Raw genomic sequence first — 17,013 nt, 5'->3', positions numbered from 1 at the left:
CACCGTGCCTGGCTCATTTTTGTATTTTTTGTACAGATAGGGTTTTGCCATGTTGCCCAGGCTGATCTTGAACTCCTGTGCTCTTGCAATTTGCCACCCTCAGTCTCCTGCTAAAATGCCAGGATTGCAGGTATGAGTCATAGTACCTGGCAGATGGAAATTTTTAGTAGTCTTATATTTTTTTCTGATTGTTATTCGTGCTTATTGTATAAAAATGTGTAAATAAAGAAAATATAAAGAAGAGAATAAGTCACCTAAAATCCACCCATTCAAAGATAATCATTGTCGTATTTTTTCGTAGCCTTTTGTCTCTCTCTCTTTTTTTTTTTTTTTTTTTGAGACGGAGCCTTGCTCTGTCGCCCAGGCTGGAATACAATGGCACGATCTTGGCTCATTGCAACCTCCACCTCCCATGTTCAGGTGATTCTCCTGCCTCAGCCTCCCGAGTAGCTGGGATTACAGGCGCCCGCCACTACGCCCAGCTAATTTTTGTATTTTTAGTAGAGATGGGGTGTCACTGTGCTAGTCAGGCTGGTCTCGAACTCCTGACCTCAGGTGATCTGCCCGCCTCAGCCTCCCAAAGTGCTGCGATTATAGGCATGAGCCACCGCAGGATCATGCCATAAATATTGTTTTGTTACCCCATGTTCCCCATATTTTATCATATATGTTTTCCTGTATCATTAAAAATTCTTCACAAACTCAACTTTTAGTAGAGATTTACCTTTCATATAAATAAATATACCATAATCCACTTAGCTATTCTTTATTTATTTCTGAGCTTTAGAGTATTTCTGTTTATTTGGAGTTAGAAATACTGTGGTGTACATCTTATATGTGTGTGTGTTTTGCTATGACTGAATACTTTGAGAGGAAAATTGCTTGTTATTTGACAAAAATTACTTGATCTGCTGAATTTCAGCACAGTTGTAATACTCAGTGCTTCGTGTCGTGGACATGAGTCAGTGATGAACATGCGTTTGTTCTTTAAGTTTTGTTTCAGCAGAGGAACCCGCCCCTCCCCACAAGAATCTTGAGGCTATATGAGAGAAATTAAACCATAAAAGACAAAAAGCATAAATCAACTTTCTGTACTTTTATTCGTTTAGGTTTCATGGCAATTTTTTTCTGGACTTTTAAATGAACGTTGGTAGCAAATGCCTATGGCTGTTAAAACAAGCACCATGCGCAGCATAGGGTCATGTAGGTATAGTTGGGAGAAGCATCAGTTTTAAATGTGGGTGAAGCTAAGAAACATTCCATAGATTGAAAACACTGTCTTCAGAAGCTCAGTAATTATGTTTGAGCTATCGGGAAACTGCTTTAGGATTTTAATTTAGTCATTAGGTTCAGATTTTCAGAAATTCACAGTCCTCAGCATTTTTTTAAGTTCTTAATATCTAATTCAAATAATTCCTTCCCCAGTAGTTAAATCTGCTCCCTCTTACCCTGTTAACAGTGAAGCCAGAGTGACACCGGCGGCCGCCCACACAGTGCCTCTTTACGCGTGTATTCACTGGATTAAACCGTGCTTCAGTTGTTTCTTTTGAAGTGAAAAGAACCTAGTTTTGGGGACAGATAGTTCAACTAACACTGTCATTGACGGGTATGACTTAGAACAGGATGGTGAAAAGAGCACATGTCCTCTTTCCTCTTCTCTACCTGCTTCTTCCCTGAGATGTCATTCATCTGTTGCAACCCTCTTTCTTGGTGACTCCTAAGAAGGTCTTGGGATCTTGAACACAATGCGTGGAGCAGCCACTCCCAGTTGATTGAAATTGTCGATTGGGTTGAAATCTATTTACCATACGGGCTTTAGATACTTTATTATAGATAGGTACTTAAGCACAGTTGCCATATTTTGACTATTCTGCCTTTCGTTGTCTTATTACAGCTTTTCTTAGTTATGTTTTGTTGTTGTTGTTGTTTGTTTGTTTTTGTTTTCCCTCAAAGGTTCAACATACAAATTTAGGGTCATTGCCATCAACCATTATGGTGAGAGTTTTCGGAGTTCAGCATCTCGCCCTTATCAGGTGGCTGGGTTCCCCAGTCGCTTTTCCAACCGTCCAGTGACTGGACCCCACATTGCGTACACAGAGGCTGTCAGCGATACTCAGATCATGCTAAAGTGGACGGTCAGTAAACGTCTTCTGCAATGAGATCTTCTGGTTTGGTCATGTTAACAGTCAATTTAATATTCTCATGACACAATACAGTAAACAGCAAATTTTGAACTTTAATTGAGGGGACATGCAAGGGCACCAGTGTTTGTCTAAATAAGAGCACATATTTTGAGGAGGGGCAGGGTTAAAAGGAAAATTATTGTTTCCTCAGCTCTTATCCAAATGTTAACTTCATTGCCATCGTGATTTATTCATTTTGAACCAAATGTGCTTTTATGCTTTTGAACCCAGGGAAATGTACTGCCTTATTTCTGTTTAACTTTGCAATAAGCTAAATGCTTTTAATACCTTTGAAGTAAATTTAAAATGGCCATTATTGGTATGTTTGCAAAACAAAACTAGAAAAATGTGACCAAGTAGATAAAGAAACTTTAATGAATGAGAAAGTTATGTTTATTTTTCTCTTTGACAAGTCTTTGCTTCTGTTTTTTAGTACATTCCATCAAGTAACAATAACACTCCCATCCAAGGATTTTATATCTATTACCGACCAACAGATAGTGACAATGACAGTGATTACAAGAGGGATGTTGTAGAAGGTAAGTCCACCTGGCCTGCTGGAGTCCCTGTAAAGGAGCTTTGGAGAAGGAAGGTTTATGAATATAAAATGCATCATCCCAAGTTAAGACAGTACGAAGTGGAATGGTGTATGTGTTATTGCTGTTGAATTTGTCCCAAAGAAAGCCACCTTTTCCCATTTAATATATGCTGTACCTTATATTTTGGTTGCAGAAACTTGTACAAACATTTGGGGGAAATATGATTAATCAGTAGTAGTTCATCTGAAAGAACATTTTGATTTCTGTTTCATTTAAATGAACAGTGACCTGAGTTTAAAAATCCATTGCAATGTTCAGCTACTTTTAAAAAATAGTATCTCACTCATTTTCACTGGAGTCTGTCCTAGAAAGATCACGTCTTAAGCATCTTGCTCGCTTGTAGAGATGCTGAGAAATTGGAATGCATGTAGAAAAGAAAGAAAACAGCTAAGAAGATGGTGAAGGATGTTGAAACTGCTTTTTTAACTGCGTTTAAATGGAATCCACAATTTTGCCTATGGCCTGAAGGCGCCACCTGACCTGGCTGGCCGCTGTCTACACCACGTCTCTTGCACCTCTCCCTTTCCGGCCCTTCTTTCAGTTTCCTTGTGTGCACTGAGACATTTTTGCCTCAGGACCTTGGCACAGGGTAGTTCCTGTTGCCTTTACCTAGTTGTGTGCACAGAAAAATTGTCCCACTTTTCAAAATGTTTGACAGTCAAGTTACGGGGAGTCGGATCTTCCCCGTAACTTCCTCTCAGGTAACTTCCTCTCATTTACATGAGAGGGTACCTTGCCGTAGTTTCTAACCATACCCTTTATGTTTATTTCATAGCAGGTATCAAAGTTTAAGTACATGGTGTGTGTGTGTGTGTGTGTGTGTGTGTGTATTTGAAACTGTTTGCTTAAAGTCTGTCTCCTCTACTAGATGTTAACTCCCTGGTGAGCACGGGACCTTTTCTCCCACTGCTATGTCTGCAGAACCTACAGTGGTGAGGTGGCCAGTATTGAATTAACGTATGAATGGAGTCCAAAAAGAACAAGGGAATGTCGAACAATATTCGGGTTGAAAAAGACTAGCAGAAGCAACCTGATTGCTGCCTTCAAGTATTTAAGGACTGTTACGTGGAAGAGGAGCTGAGTAGTTGGGGGAGGGGAAGTTGCAAGAAAGCAGTGTAAGAAAGAACTTTCTAACAGAGCATTCCTAACATAGGTTCCCGCACAAAGTCGTCAACTCCTTAATGCTGGAAGTGCTCAGCAGAACCTGAATGCCCACTTCTCAGTGATATCTTGGAAGGGATTCTTGTCTTTGGAGGAAGGTTTCTTCCAAGTTCTTTTTTTCACTTCAAGATTCTGATTCTTTGAAATAAGAAATGTCCTAGTGAATTATGTCAAAAAATTGCCATAGGCCAAGGTTATTTTCCATGTGACTTCTTGACATCAAATACTGCATATAGTTTGTGTTCTAATAAATTAACTATGCTGGATCACATTTCTTAAAATATTGCAGCAGTCCTTTTCATATTTATCCAGTGGAATGACTTTGTACTATAATGAGAAATTTATGATCCAATTCTTAATGCTCGGCACATAGTAGGTGCTCAGTAAATATTTTTTGAATGAGGGAATGATTCTTTCTTTTCTGCCATAACTTTTAGTGGCAAAACTATTCTGTGCTCTTAGGATTCACCATAGTAGCTGTCTCACGGAAAAGAAGAGCCTGGAAGGGACATGAGGGGATGTTTGGGGTGGGGGCTTTCCTGTGTTCTCTTTGTTGACTTAGGTATGGGTGCCATGGGCATATCCAGTTTGTGAACATTCATTGAGCGGTACAGTTATGTGGACTTTTCTGTATGCATACTTTACATCAGTAAAAAAGCTATTTTAAAAAAGAAAAGGAAGCATAATATTTAGGTTGGTGCAAAAGTAAAAAGTAATTGCGGTCTTTGCCATTACTTTTAATGACAAAGACCGCAATTACTTTTGCACCAACCTGATAGTGCTTGCTCTCCATTTTGGGCCTATCTAGGTCTTCCTTTTATTTCATTGACTTTAGGGCAGTAGGGATGTCAGAATTTTATTTTTAAAATTTTTTGACAGAGGCTAAACATTTGCCATAAAATAGTTCTAAATAAAATGAGTATCTGTCTCTGTCTCTCTGTTTTTCTCTCTCATCATCACCCTTCTTGGTTCTGTGTTCTAGAAATATTCACTAATAAACAGTTTTAAAACTATATCCTCTAGTCAAATCTTTGAGCTTTTATAAACTTCTGAAATATGCATATTGAGCATGGAACTTGGAAAGATTTAAAGAAGCTTTTATATCTAGTAGTGTCTGCAAATGTGAGTTTTGCCTTAGGATCACAGAGCACTTGTTTATAAATGTAATATACTGAGCAGTTAGATGTTTAAGTGGACTTCACTATGCTGTATAATTTGCTTATTCTATATTTTCAAGTTTATGCATTTGAAATTCTTTTTGTGGCAGTTGGAAACTATTGGTCTGTTCTCCAAAAAGCAGGAACAAAAGTATTCATCCTTTGTACTTAAAGTTGTTTTTTTTTTAAGTTTTAGATTACTTATGTGAGTTGACCCAACATTTAAACTTTTGAAAACAAAAGCCAAATTGTAAAAGGATACAGTAAGAGAAGGACAATTAAGCTATCCTGTTTTCTGAATTAGGTTCCACATGTGTAGATAAACTATAAATGTGTCCAGCACACCAGTGTTTTGGTATTGAACATTTTTATCTTTTAAAGTTAATTCCAAATAAAGTATCAGTCATTCTGATCTTTAAGTCTGTGCTTTGGTTTCTCCCTGAGGTAAATCCTTACGTTTTCTAAAATATCCTTTGGGAAAATAATTGCCTGTTAATCCAAGGATATGTGCTGGTTGGTCGGTTTTAAACCTAATGATGTACTTAGTTGTCTTATTCATCACTGATCAGTAAAATTCTTTCTCTTTGCTGTTATTTCCTGTAATTTTAGCCAGTGGAAGAATAACTATAACAATGGAATATTAATCTAACAAGATATGTATCATTTTAACGATTTTTCTCTTTATTAGTAACATATCCGAAGCCTAGTTTTTTTTTTTTTTTAACATCTTATAACCCATTATTTTATTATTATTTTTTTAAATTATACTTTAAGTTCTAGGGTACATGTGCATAACGTGCAGGTTTGTTACATATGTGTACTTGTGCCATGTTGGTGTGCTGCACCCATCAACTCGTCAGCACCCATCAACTCGTCATTTACATCAGGTATAACTCCCAGTGCAATCCCTCCCCCGCCGAAGCCTAGGTTAATTCCATTTTTTTGAATGCTATGAAAGGAAAACTTCAAATCTAGTGTAGTAATTATTCAAGAGAATGTTTGTAGTGTAGGTGAGTGTAGGGCCAGGTTGGGAAAGACCCAAGGCTAGAGGAAAAAAAGAAGTTTTTTGGAAAGCCTTTGGATTTTAGAGACAGATCTATTCCATTTTCAACCAGTTTTTGAGTCAGTATCTTTTGGGGGATCCTTTTTACATTTGTAAATGGGGCATAGAACTCCTCACTTTGGAGCCTTTCAGAGACGATCCTAAAACAAGCAGATTTTCTTCCTTCGAAACCGTGGGTCTGTACAAGTGAAAGGTGTTGTACTGTGGACCTGGAAAGAGGCTTGTACTTCCAGATTGAAATATTTTTGTCTGTGTTGAGTTAGAAAGGAGTCTGGTGATATTGGTCCTGTCAGCCAAGTAGATTTAACTTGCATGTGTGGTTTTGTTTTGCTTTTTTTCTCCCCCTTTAATTAATTCTTAAATCAGTTGGGGGTATGCTTGAGTTTCTAAGAAACAGTGGAGACAGTCTGAAGAGATGTTCTACACGGGATTAAGGGCGCTTGAAGAGTTAATTTAATCTGGCAAAAGTGTCCCTGCTTATGAAAGATTGTCACCGGTCAATGTGACTTCCATTTTGACACATGGAAGTCAAAATGAAGAGTGATTTCTACTGGAGTGTTCAGTTTAGGAGTGTTTCTAAATGAAATGTTGGCTGTGTGCCACGGATAACAGAATCATTCTACTAGAGATACTTGTGTGGTTTGGAGATCTTGACTCAAAAGAAAAACAGGAGTGGGCGTGGCAGCCAAGAGTTTCCCATAGTAGATTTTGCTTTTTGGTGATTCTCAGCAGTTTATTCGGGCATTCGGTCATGTGTCAGTTCATGTTGCATCCATGACAATGGAATTGAGAGCTTTGCTCGGGCCATTCTTGTAACTGGTCAGTTGCTCTGGGTAGTGCACCATTTGCTGGTCCCGATTGTACTGTAGCTTTTTGGTGCAGGAACATAGTGGATTGACTTGTTGGGTTAAGATGGGGATGAAAGGACTGGAGGTTTCTTTCCTATGCATAAAATTAACATGTATTTTATGAAAGATTCCCCACTAATTATTTTTAGTGAAACAAGTATTATTGCCAACACACAGATATAGTTTTAAGTCAGCTTATCTCTTCTCTTTACCTTTTTTTCATGCCATGTAATAGAAATGCTGTTTATCTGTGGTGCATTAGTCAAATACTTACTGTTAAGGACATTTTTATTGCACAAACTACTAGATGGTGGTGGATGCTGCTCCAGCCTCATCCTGAAAACATTAACTAATTATATTGATATTATCATTTAGGCTGTATGATGTGTAAAGCCTTTTATTTTTCCTTTTAGGTTCAAAGCAGTGGCACATGATTGGCCACCTGCAGCCAGAAACCTCCTATGACATTAAAATGCAATGCTTCAACGAAGGAGGAGAAAGTGAATTTAGCAATGTGATGATCTGCGAGACTAAAGGTGGGAGAAGTTTTGCTTTTTCCTTGGACAGTGATAGAATTCCAACCCTGGATTACTGCTTCTGACTATTGATATATTCTGGGTTTTGTTTTGTTTTGAGACACGGTCCCACTCTGTCACCCAGGCTAGAGTGCAGTGGTACAATCTCAGCTTGCTGCAACCTCCGCCTCCTGGGTTCAAGCGATTCTCCTGCCTCAGCCTACCAAGTAGCTGGGACTGCAGGTGCGCACCACCATGCCTAGCTAATTTCTATAATTTTAGTAGAGATGGAGTTTCACCATGTTGGCCAAGCTGGTCTCGAACTCCTGGCCTCAGGTGACCCACCTGCCTGGGCTTCCCAAACTGCTGGGATTACAGGCATGAGCCACCACACCCAGCCATGACTATTGATATATTTGCCTAAGGAAATTTCTGCTTTGGACCATTTTCTAGGTGCATACACTTACACTGTCCAGACAAATGTATAACATGTGGGCTCGAATACTTGTCTAAAAAATAGTTTACATAATCATTAATCCTGTTCGTTAATTTCTGTATGACTCTTAAGTAAATCACCTCCCTTCCCTTTTCTTTATTTTTATTTTATTTTATTTTTTTTAGAGACGGCGTCTCACTGTGTTGCCCAGGCTGGTCATGAACCCTTCCCTTTTTCTTTACAAGATGATAGAAATATTTGTTGACTACTTTCTAGATTACTGTGAAAATGAGAATACTAACAAAAGTTTAAGAATATTAAGAAGTGCAACATATGTTTAAAGTGGTTTCTTGAGTGACAGATAATGTAACTTCTATCTACTTGTTTAATTAAGTGTAGTAAAGTTTAGAATTAGCAGTTGCTAATTCTAAATTGAACATTCTCAACTCTGCCTGCATAGGCACGAGTGTTGCTATCTTTAAGAAGAGAAGATACCACAGGGGAATAATAGAAATAGCTCATGTAGATGTTTACGAGCAAAAACACTCTTGTCCACAGTCTCAGTTAATCTTCACAACAACTTTGAGGATACTGTCAACTGCAAGGAACACAAAAATCTCCTCTCAGTAGGCTTCAACGGTGAGGAAATGTGTTATCCCAAAAATAAGCAGCCCAGAAGTAGGTAACTAATTCCAAGGTTGTTTAATTCAGGAGGCTGAGGCAGGAGAATCGCTTGAGCCTGGAAGATAGAGGTGGCAGTGAGCCAAGATTGGACCACTGCACTCCAGTTTGGGCAAGAGAGTGAGACCTTGTCTCAAAAAAAAAAAAAAAAAAAGTTCATTGTTTTCTGTCTTTCCTGTTTGCCATGTTCCCATTGCCAGCTTGACCCTAAGACTAGCACTGCTGTTAGCTCGCCACAGTTCTGGGCATCACCTTTAAGGTGTTATAATGTCTGACAGTGTTTGTTGTCAAGAACAAGGAAAATTTCCCCCAAAGGCCTCTACTAGATCTTCCCACAAGTCTCATTAGTCACAATTCAGCCACACACTGCCCCCAAACCATCGACCAGACTTATCCCAGAGTTCTGTGGGGTTGCGGTAGACACCCAACCAAAATTGGAGCTCTGATAACTTGGTAAAGAAGGCTGTTGAGTGAGCTGGGCAGCCATCAGTGCCTCTACAGGTGATCTTATTATTCCTTTTTAAAAATGAGGACATGAAAAAGTAGATTTTTAAAAAATGAGGAAATGGAGGCTCCAAAAGATTGAATGATAAGCCAAGGCTTAGTTCTGGCTTTTAAATTCTAAATCATGTGTGTCTCTGCTGCAATACTCACATCTTAAGTCCATACTTAAACATATATCCACATCGCTTTAGACTTACCTTGAATTTCATTTGTTTAGCATATATTTGAGTGCCTTTTTGTACCAGACACTGTGATGTGTTCCTGGGATACTTGGAGTAAAGTTAAATAAAAATGAAATTTATCATCTCTGTCCCCAGGACATTTAAGAATCTAGCCAGACGAAACATAAAACATTATAACTGTTATTTATAGTAGTATAATAGTATAGCTGTGAGTACAATAGTATGCCTCATTTTCTGACATCAGTAGGGAATGAAAAGGTTCTACCTACAGACTTTCAGATCAGTGAAAAACAAAAAGCTTCTTTGAAACGTTAACTATTCATGTTGATTGACTTTTATGTAATTATGTATTACATAATTCCCAGCCTGTTTAGATGGAAGATCTCATGTATACTTCAACCTTTAAAAAATGACTCTAGGTTCTTGTGAACAATGATGGTTTTATCTTGAGTAATTGAGGAAGGTTTTCAGGGATGACAGAGGCGCTGAAGGCTGGCTGTTTTCCCTTCCCACTGAAGATCAGAGACTGCTGTGATGTTTCTTTTAGTTCTTTGGTTTCTCTCTCTGTTTTTCATCTCACCTTTCTTATTTCAGGCTGTTAGCTGTCTCTTCCTATCAGTGCTGATGGATCTCACTCACCCTTCAATGCAAGCCATCTGTCCCCAGTTTTTAACTTTAGCAAGGGGTTGGAAACCAGATCATGAAGCTTGATAGAATTACAAATGAATTAAGAATAAATAAAGAGTGATTAAACCTGACCGACTTCCCTATGAGTAATCATGATCTTTAATATATGATATGGAACATCCATTGTGCCTCAGAAACTCTTTTGTTTTCTTTAGGGTCGGCCAGGACATAGAATTGTATAATCTAACATACCACCTCAAGTAGAAATTTCCTTTAGCATCTCTGCCAAGTATTCATCCAGCTTTAAATAAGAGAGAACACCTTCTCTTGAAAGATGACTTCTTTTCTCATTCCCAGCTCTGTTTGGTGTGGTTGATGCTGCTAGAAAATTGAACCCCAATTTAATGTTGTTTGTTGAATAGATTTTTTTTTTTTTTTTTTTTTTTTGAGACGGAGTCACCCAGGCTGGAGTGCAGTGGCGTGATCTCGGCTCACTGCAATCTCTGTCTCCTGGGTTCAGGTGATTCTTCTGCCTCCCGAGTAGCTGGGACTACAGGCACGTGCCACCAAGCCTGGTTAATTTTTTGTATTATTAGGAGAGACGGGGTTTCACCGTGTTAGCCAGGATGGTCTCGATCTCCTGACCTCGTTATCTGCCCAGCTTTGCCTCCCAAAGTGCTGGGATTACAGGCATGAGCCACTGCGCCCAGCTAAGTAGATTTTTATTTTTTATTTTTTTCCTGGTTTTTTCTCTTTTTTTTTTTTTTTATTATACTTTAAGTTCTAGGGTACATATGCACAATGTGCAAGTTTGTTACATATGTGTACATGTGCCGTGTTGGTGTGCTGCACCCATTAACTCATCATTTACATTAGGTATTTCTCCTAATGCTATCCCTCCCCCATCCCCCCACCCCATGACAAGCCCCAGTGTGTGATGTTCGCCGCCCTGTGTCTAAGGGTTCTCATTGTTCAGTTCCCACCTATGAGTGAGAACATGCGGTGTTTGGTTTTGCTCAGAATGATGGTTTCCAGCTTCATCCGTGTTGCTACAAATGACATGAACTCATCCTTTTTTATGGCTGCATAGTATTCCATGGTGTATATGTGCCACATTTTCTTAATCCAGTCTGTCATTGATGGACATTTGGGTTGGTTCCAAGTCTTTGCTATTATGAATAGTACCACAATAAACATACGTGTGCATGTGTCTTTATAGTAGCATGCTTTATAATCCTTTGCATATATACTCAGTAATGGGATCGCTGGGTCAAATGGTATTTCTAGTTCTAGATCCTTGAGGAATTGCCACACTGTCTTCCACAATGTTGAACCAGTTTACAGTCCCACCAACAGTGTAAAAGCGTTCCTATTTCTCCACATCCTCTCCAGCACCTTTTGTTTCCTGACTTTTTAATGCTCACCATTGTAACTGGTGTGAGATGGTGTCTCACTGTAGTTTGGATTTGCATTTCTCTGATGAGCAGTGTGATGATGAGCATTTTGTCTCATCTGTGTCTGTTTAGCTGAGTAGATTTTTAAAAAGCTGCTTTGCTTCTGTGGTTTGTTGGCACCGTAACAGGAAATTCAGTATAATAACCAATAATAACAGCAGAACCGATTGACCACCACCCTGAGCCAGGCTCTAAGTGCTTTCCATGGCTTAACTCATTTACCCTTCATTACCATTAGATAATTGATAAAGCTCTTATTAATATCCCCGTTTCAAAATGTAAAAACTGGCTGGGCACAGTGGCTTACGCCTGTAATCCTAGCACTTTGAGAGGCCAAAGTGGGTAGACCACTTGAGGTCAGGAGTTTGAGACCACCCTGGCCAATATGATGAAAACTTGTCTCTACTAAAAATATAAAAAAATATCCAGGCGTGGTGGCAGGTGCCTGTAATCCCAGCTACCTGGGAGGCTGAGGTGGGAGAATCGCTAGAACCTGGGAGACAGAGGCTACAGTGAGCCGAGATCATGCCATTGCACTCCAGCCTGGGCAACAGGGCGAGACTTTGTCTCAAAAATAAAAATAAAAAATAAATAAAAACTGAGGTTTTGGAGGTAAAAGTCATACAGCTAATGATAGGTGGAGGTGAGGTATAAACATAGGCTGTGTGCTTCCGGAGACTGGCTGCCAACCACTTTGCTCTGCTGCTTTTCTGTGACATGTAGAGACTTAAGAACATATGATTTGGGGATGAGAGAATGAGGTTTGAGTCCCACCTGTTACTAGTTTTTGTTATTGCTATTACCCAGAATACCGATGAACCGGGTAAGAGTACTGCATCTACATGGGCTCCAAAGGCTTTGTTTTTGGAATGCTTAATACTATGTGTGAGATTTTGGAATGTCATTGTTCTAGTAACCCAAAGCCGTAATTTCTATTATTGGTAGTGATTTTTATATACATGGTAGAAGCATAAAATATATAATTCTGAGTCTTGTTTAGCTCAAAATATATCTGACAGAAAGGAGTTTGTGTTCCATCCGTAAGTGGAAATACTTTTTTTTTCCTTTGAGATGGAGTCTCGCTCTGTTGCCCAGGTTGGAGTGCAGTGGCACGATCTTGGCTCACTGCAACTTCTGCCTCCCGGTTTCAAGCAGTTCTCCTGCCTCAGCCTCCCCAGTAGCTGGGATTACGGGCACCCGCAGCCATGCCTGGCTAATTTTTGTATTTTTAGTAGACACAGGGTTTAAACCACCGTGTTGCTCAGGCCGGTCGCAAACTCCTGAGCTCAGACAGTTGCTCGCCTTGGCCTCCCAAAATGCTGGGATTACAGGCGTGAGCCACCGTGCCCGGCCTAAGTGGAAACACTTTCATTTCAACTATTTGGGAGTCTTCTCCAAGTACAGTTAAGCAGATAATCATATAGCAGTTTGGATTAGACCAAGTGCATATGTTTCTCTGCTCTTAGGATTTCTCTAAAGTTTGTAGAGTAAAACTTTGGCACATCAGGTTTTTAAACTTTGGAGCCCTCTTTGTGACTCATTGGTGGTCAGATCATCTCAGTAACAAGAGTAAACAGACTGGCTTGCATTCCTAACCAGACCTCCTTCAGAGAGTAAACCATTTCATGGAGTCTGTATTCACTCTGACATCATGTTTTCCTTTATATTTCAACTAGTGAAACGTGTTCCTGGAGCTTCTGAATATCCTGTCAAAGACTTGAGTACCCCTCCAAATTCTTCGGGAAGTGGAGGAAATGTGGGGCCTGCAACCAGCCCTGCCAGAAGCAGTGACATGTTATATCTGATCGTTGGCTGTGTGCTGGGCATCATGGTCCTCATTCTGATGGTTTTCATTGCAATGTGCCTGTGGAAGAATCGCCAGCAGAATACCATACAAAGTAAGTCACTCATAAGTATTTCCTTCTCTTTTTCTAAAGATGGGTGGACAAATATTGTCAGAATAAATATTGATTTCTAACACTGTTGTGTATTAGTGTCATGGTATGAAGCACATGAGATACTCTTCATTCAGAGGAGATGACTTTAAAACTGTCCTAGCTGTCAGCCAGAGTAAGTGGAGCATCAAATTAAATTGCCCAGCAGACATAAACACCAAAGCCAAAACTAAGCAGGTCTCTAAGTAAATAGCTGACTTATTGCTGGGAAACTCCAGCTCTGTTGGACCACCAAAGAGGAGCCTGAGCTCTGGAATTGCTGTAGGAACACCTTTGCACTGGTACAGAGCTTGCCAACAGGGAATAGAAAAGCCACGATGGAAAGCAGGGAGTGAAAACTTCTCTAAGTCACTGTCACTGAATGACACGTAACCAATGAGGATAATGCAGCCCTGTTTCTGTGCCTGATGGACTCAAGACTGCTCCAGCGTGGCATCCTCTCCCTGGAGTGTATCTAGGAATACGTGTGCTTGAACATCGACGATGGCTCTGCTTTGAAATAACAGTGAAATAACCTAGAACCCCCTTTCTGTTTTCTCTTCCTTCAGTTCTCTTCACCGCACTGTCCTCCTTTTCGTATTATCTCAGCTATTATAAAATAGGATCATCAAATCAAGCAGAGAGTTTAGTCTTCGGTGGGAGGAAGTTTTTTGATTTTCCCTTTGGCTCCAGAATAAGGAAATGAAAGAAAAGTGAGGGACGACCCCAGCAGGCACTTCCAGTGGCTGTTAACCAGTTCTCACGCATGCTCCCCTTTTAGTTACCAGTTCCGGGGGAAGGAGGTACTCTGTTTGTGTTGAATGATGCCGTCCAAGAGATAGGGGGAGAGGTGGTGGCTGCATCAGGCTGAAAGGGGTGGTGATCATTTGATTTTCTAAGTGGTTTTAATGCCATTGCCTTTAATTGTGTGAGTGCGTGTTGAATCATTAAAAGAGAAGGATTAATCTGAAAGGGGTGGTGAACATTTGTTGTTCTAAGTGGTTTTAATGCCATTGCCTTTAACTGTATGAGTACATGTTGAATCATTAAAAGAGAAATATTAATCTGGTCATCTGAGCTGTATTAATCAGATTAAAGTCATCCTACTTTGTGATCTGATAATATGTTTAAAAATGGATTCTCATGGTGGTGTTCATTCAGCCATTTATTCAAAAGATAATCATTGTCTTCTGTATACCAGGCACTGTTCTGGACAGTGGAGATGTAATGGTACATAAAATAAACACCACGTCTGCACTCTCAAAGTTTATAGTTTAGTGGAGACCACAAGCAGGTGTACTGAGATGACACACCTGGGCAGGAGTGCACAGTAATGTGGGCAGCTAAGGAAAGGAGGGACACCTAATCCAGGCTTGACGAGCTCTCCTGCCTCCGAAGATTTTATCCAAGCTCCAACAACAAATCCTGTACAGTTTGGACACTTTCGTTTCTAAGAGATATTTTACTTTTTCTACGTATATCTGGTAGATGTGCCTCTGTAAATCAGAGTTTCGAGACAGTCATTTATATGCTTTTAATAGAAGAAAATTGAAGGCCAGGCGCAGTGGCCCACGCCTGTAATCCCAGCACTTTGGGAGGCCAAGGCGGGCGGATCATGAGGTCAGGAGATCGAGACCAGCCTGGCTAGCACGGTGAAACCCCGTCTCTACTAAAAATACAAAAAATTAGCTGGGCATGGTGGCACGTGCCAGCTACTCGGGAGGCTGAAGCAGGAGAATCGCTTGAACCCGGGAGGCAGAGGTTGCAGTGAGCCAAGATCATGCCATTGTACTCCAGCCTGGGCAACAAAAGCGAAACTCCATCTCAAAAAAGAAAGAAAAGAAAATAGAATCACTTTTTGCTTTTGGTACCCCACACCTTCCAAATGGGTTATAATGACTAAGGAGTTGTATGAATGGTCAGTGACTGTATCTATAGCTCCATCCTTTTACTTAACATAGTTGTTTATTGCTACTGGAAATACCCCACCTAAAGCTAGTCTTTTGTTGTCATTTTATGCCGTTTTTTCCAGCACTTTGAAGTATAATATCTAGGATTTTAAGCACTTTTTCCTAGTGTTGCCAGTACTCTGATAGTTTAGCTTGCCCAATATATTCATTCTCTTTTGAGTAATTTCTTCCTAGTTAATTTTTCTTTCCGTTAACAGAATCATAATTAACTCAGAGTTCACAGCTATCTCTACACTCTATGGAAAATAATAGCAGTAACTTTATTAAAGTATGTCTTACAAGTAGGCTTTAAGTGAACATTTTTCAAATGTTTTTATTTTAGTCTATTTGTTGTCTCTTAGGGGTTTTATCAGTAAGACCTCAGCAAGAAGATTGTCCTTTTTAGTGTCTTATTTTGTGTGTGTGTGTGTGTGTGTGTGTGTGTGTGTGTGTGTGTGTGTGTGGCTTTTTTCTTCTCTTTTAACAGAATACGACCCACCAGGGTATCTCTACCAAGGATCAGATATGAATGGGCAGATGGTGGAATACACCAGTCTCTCGGGAGCAAGTCAGATAAATGGAAACGTTCACGGAGGCTTCCTAACCAATGGCGGTCTCAGCAGTGGCTATTCCCACCTTCACCATAAGGTCCCCAACGGAGTCAATGGAATTGTGAATGGGAGCCTAAATGGAGGGCTTTACTCTGGGCACACCAACTCTCTAACCAGGACACATGTGGATTTCGAACATCCTCATCATCTAGTGAATGTAAGAGACCTAACTATAAATAAAAACCCCTCTGTCCCTCAGGGTGCCAAGGGCCAGAACAGGGACAGCATGCTGGGCTTTGTTCAATATAGAAACCTCACAGGTTCCCTTGAATGGAAACAGCATCGATCACTGGCAACCCTTTGATCCCGAGTAGTCTTTGTAAGTTGTTTTCTATTGCCAGGTAATAGTTATATTCATCAGGTTAGTTTCATTTTAAAATTATTAAACACTGAAAGTGGAATACCAGCAATGAACAGACTGGAAGTTGTTCTTTAGATGACATGGAAATACCACTGGACATAGACTAGACCAAATAACTTTAAATCTGATTTATTGAGAGCAGGGTCTTGAAAATGCAAATGCCGAGAAGAGGCAGGCAGATCAGGACGTTGTGGGAGTGAGATGGTAGCGTTGGAGGTGATGCCCACCTGGAGAGCACAGACTGTGTCTTCGGGAAGCAGTCGCAGTTTGACACGGTTGTCATGGGCTGAGGGCCCAGTGTTGCCAGATTTTCTGATTTTTCAAAACCTCTGTAAATCCAGGTGAAATTGACCGATTTTTACATGCTGGCACCTAATTCAAATTTGAAAACATGTAGGCCATGCCAGACGTCTCTGCAGGCCACCGGGTTGTGACTTCTGACCTTTCATGGGCTTCTTTTGTTGGTGTTTGCCCAATATGTTTTGTTGTTGTGGCTGGTAAGCTTTTTACGTTTTATAATATTAGTATTCTTTAGCCACAAAGCGTGATAATCCCTTAAGAAAACCTTATTTCAGAGATGACTAGTTGATACCGTTTAATTTTCGAAATGGGAGTAGAATGACTGGCATATTTTAGACTTATGCTGGGATTCTCTGCACTAGCAAGTTTGATTCATGACATTGTTTGGATGCACATCTATATTACTTTTGATCAAATAGATACGGTGTTTAATTGATCGAATTAAGCA

General features: G+C 40.0%; 1 protein-coding gene across 1 annotated transcript in view; it reads left to right on the top strand.

Annotated features, from left to right (window-relative positions):
- Window positions 1-17,013, top strand: part of CDON (cell adhesion associated, oncogene regulated) — a 99,325-nt gene that overhangs the window by 66,789 nt on the left and 15,523 nt on the right. The window contains exons 15-19 of the mRNA XM_023208589.1: window positions 1,954-2,135; window positions 2,617-2,722; window positions 7,425-7,547; window positions 13,087-13,308; window positions 15,781-16,061. Coding sequence (XP_023064357.1) covers window positions 1,954-2,135; window positions 2,617-2,722; window positions 7,425-7,547; window positions 13,087-13,308; window positions 15,781-16,061 — 914 coding nt within the window. The remainder of the gene's footprint in view (window positions 1-1,953; window positions 2,136-2,616; window positions 2,723-7,424; window positions 7,548-13,086; window positions 13,309-15,780; window positions 16,062-17,013) is intronic.

Source organism: Piliocolobus tephrosceles, chromosome 13 (genome assembly GCF_002776525.5).
Source record: "Piliocolobus tephrosceles isolate RC106 chromosome 13, ASM277652v3, whole genome shotgun sequence".
Classification (NCBI taxonomy): domain Eukaryota; kingdom Metazoa; phylum Chordata; class Mammalia; order Primates; family Cercopithecidae; genus Piliocolobus; species Piliocolobus tephrosceles.
Note: the sequence above shows the minus strand (reverse complement) of the source record. Positions and strands in the feature narration are given on the sequence as shown.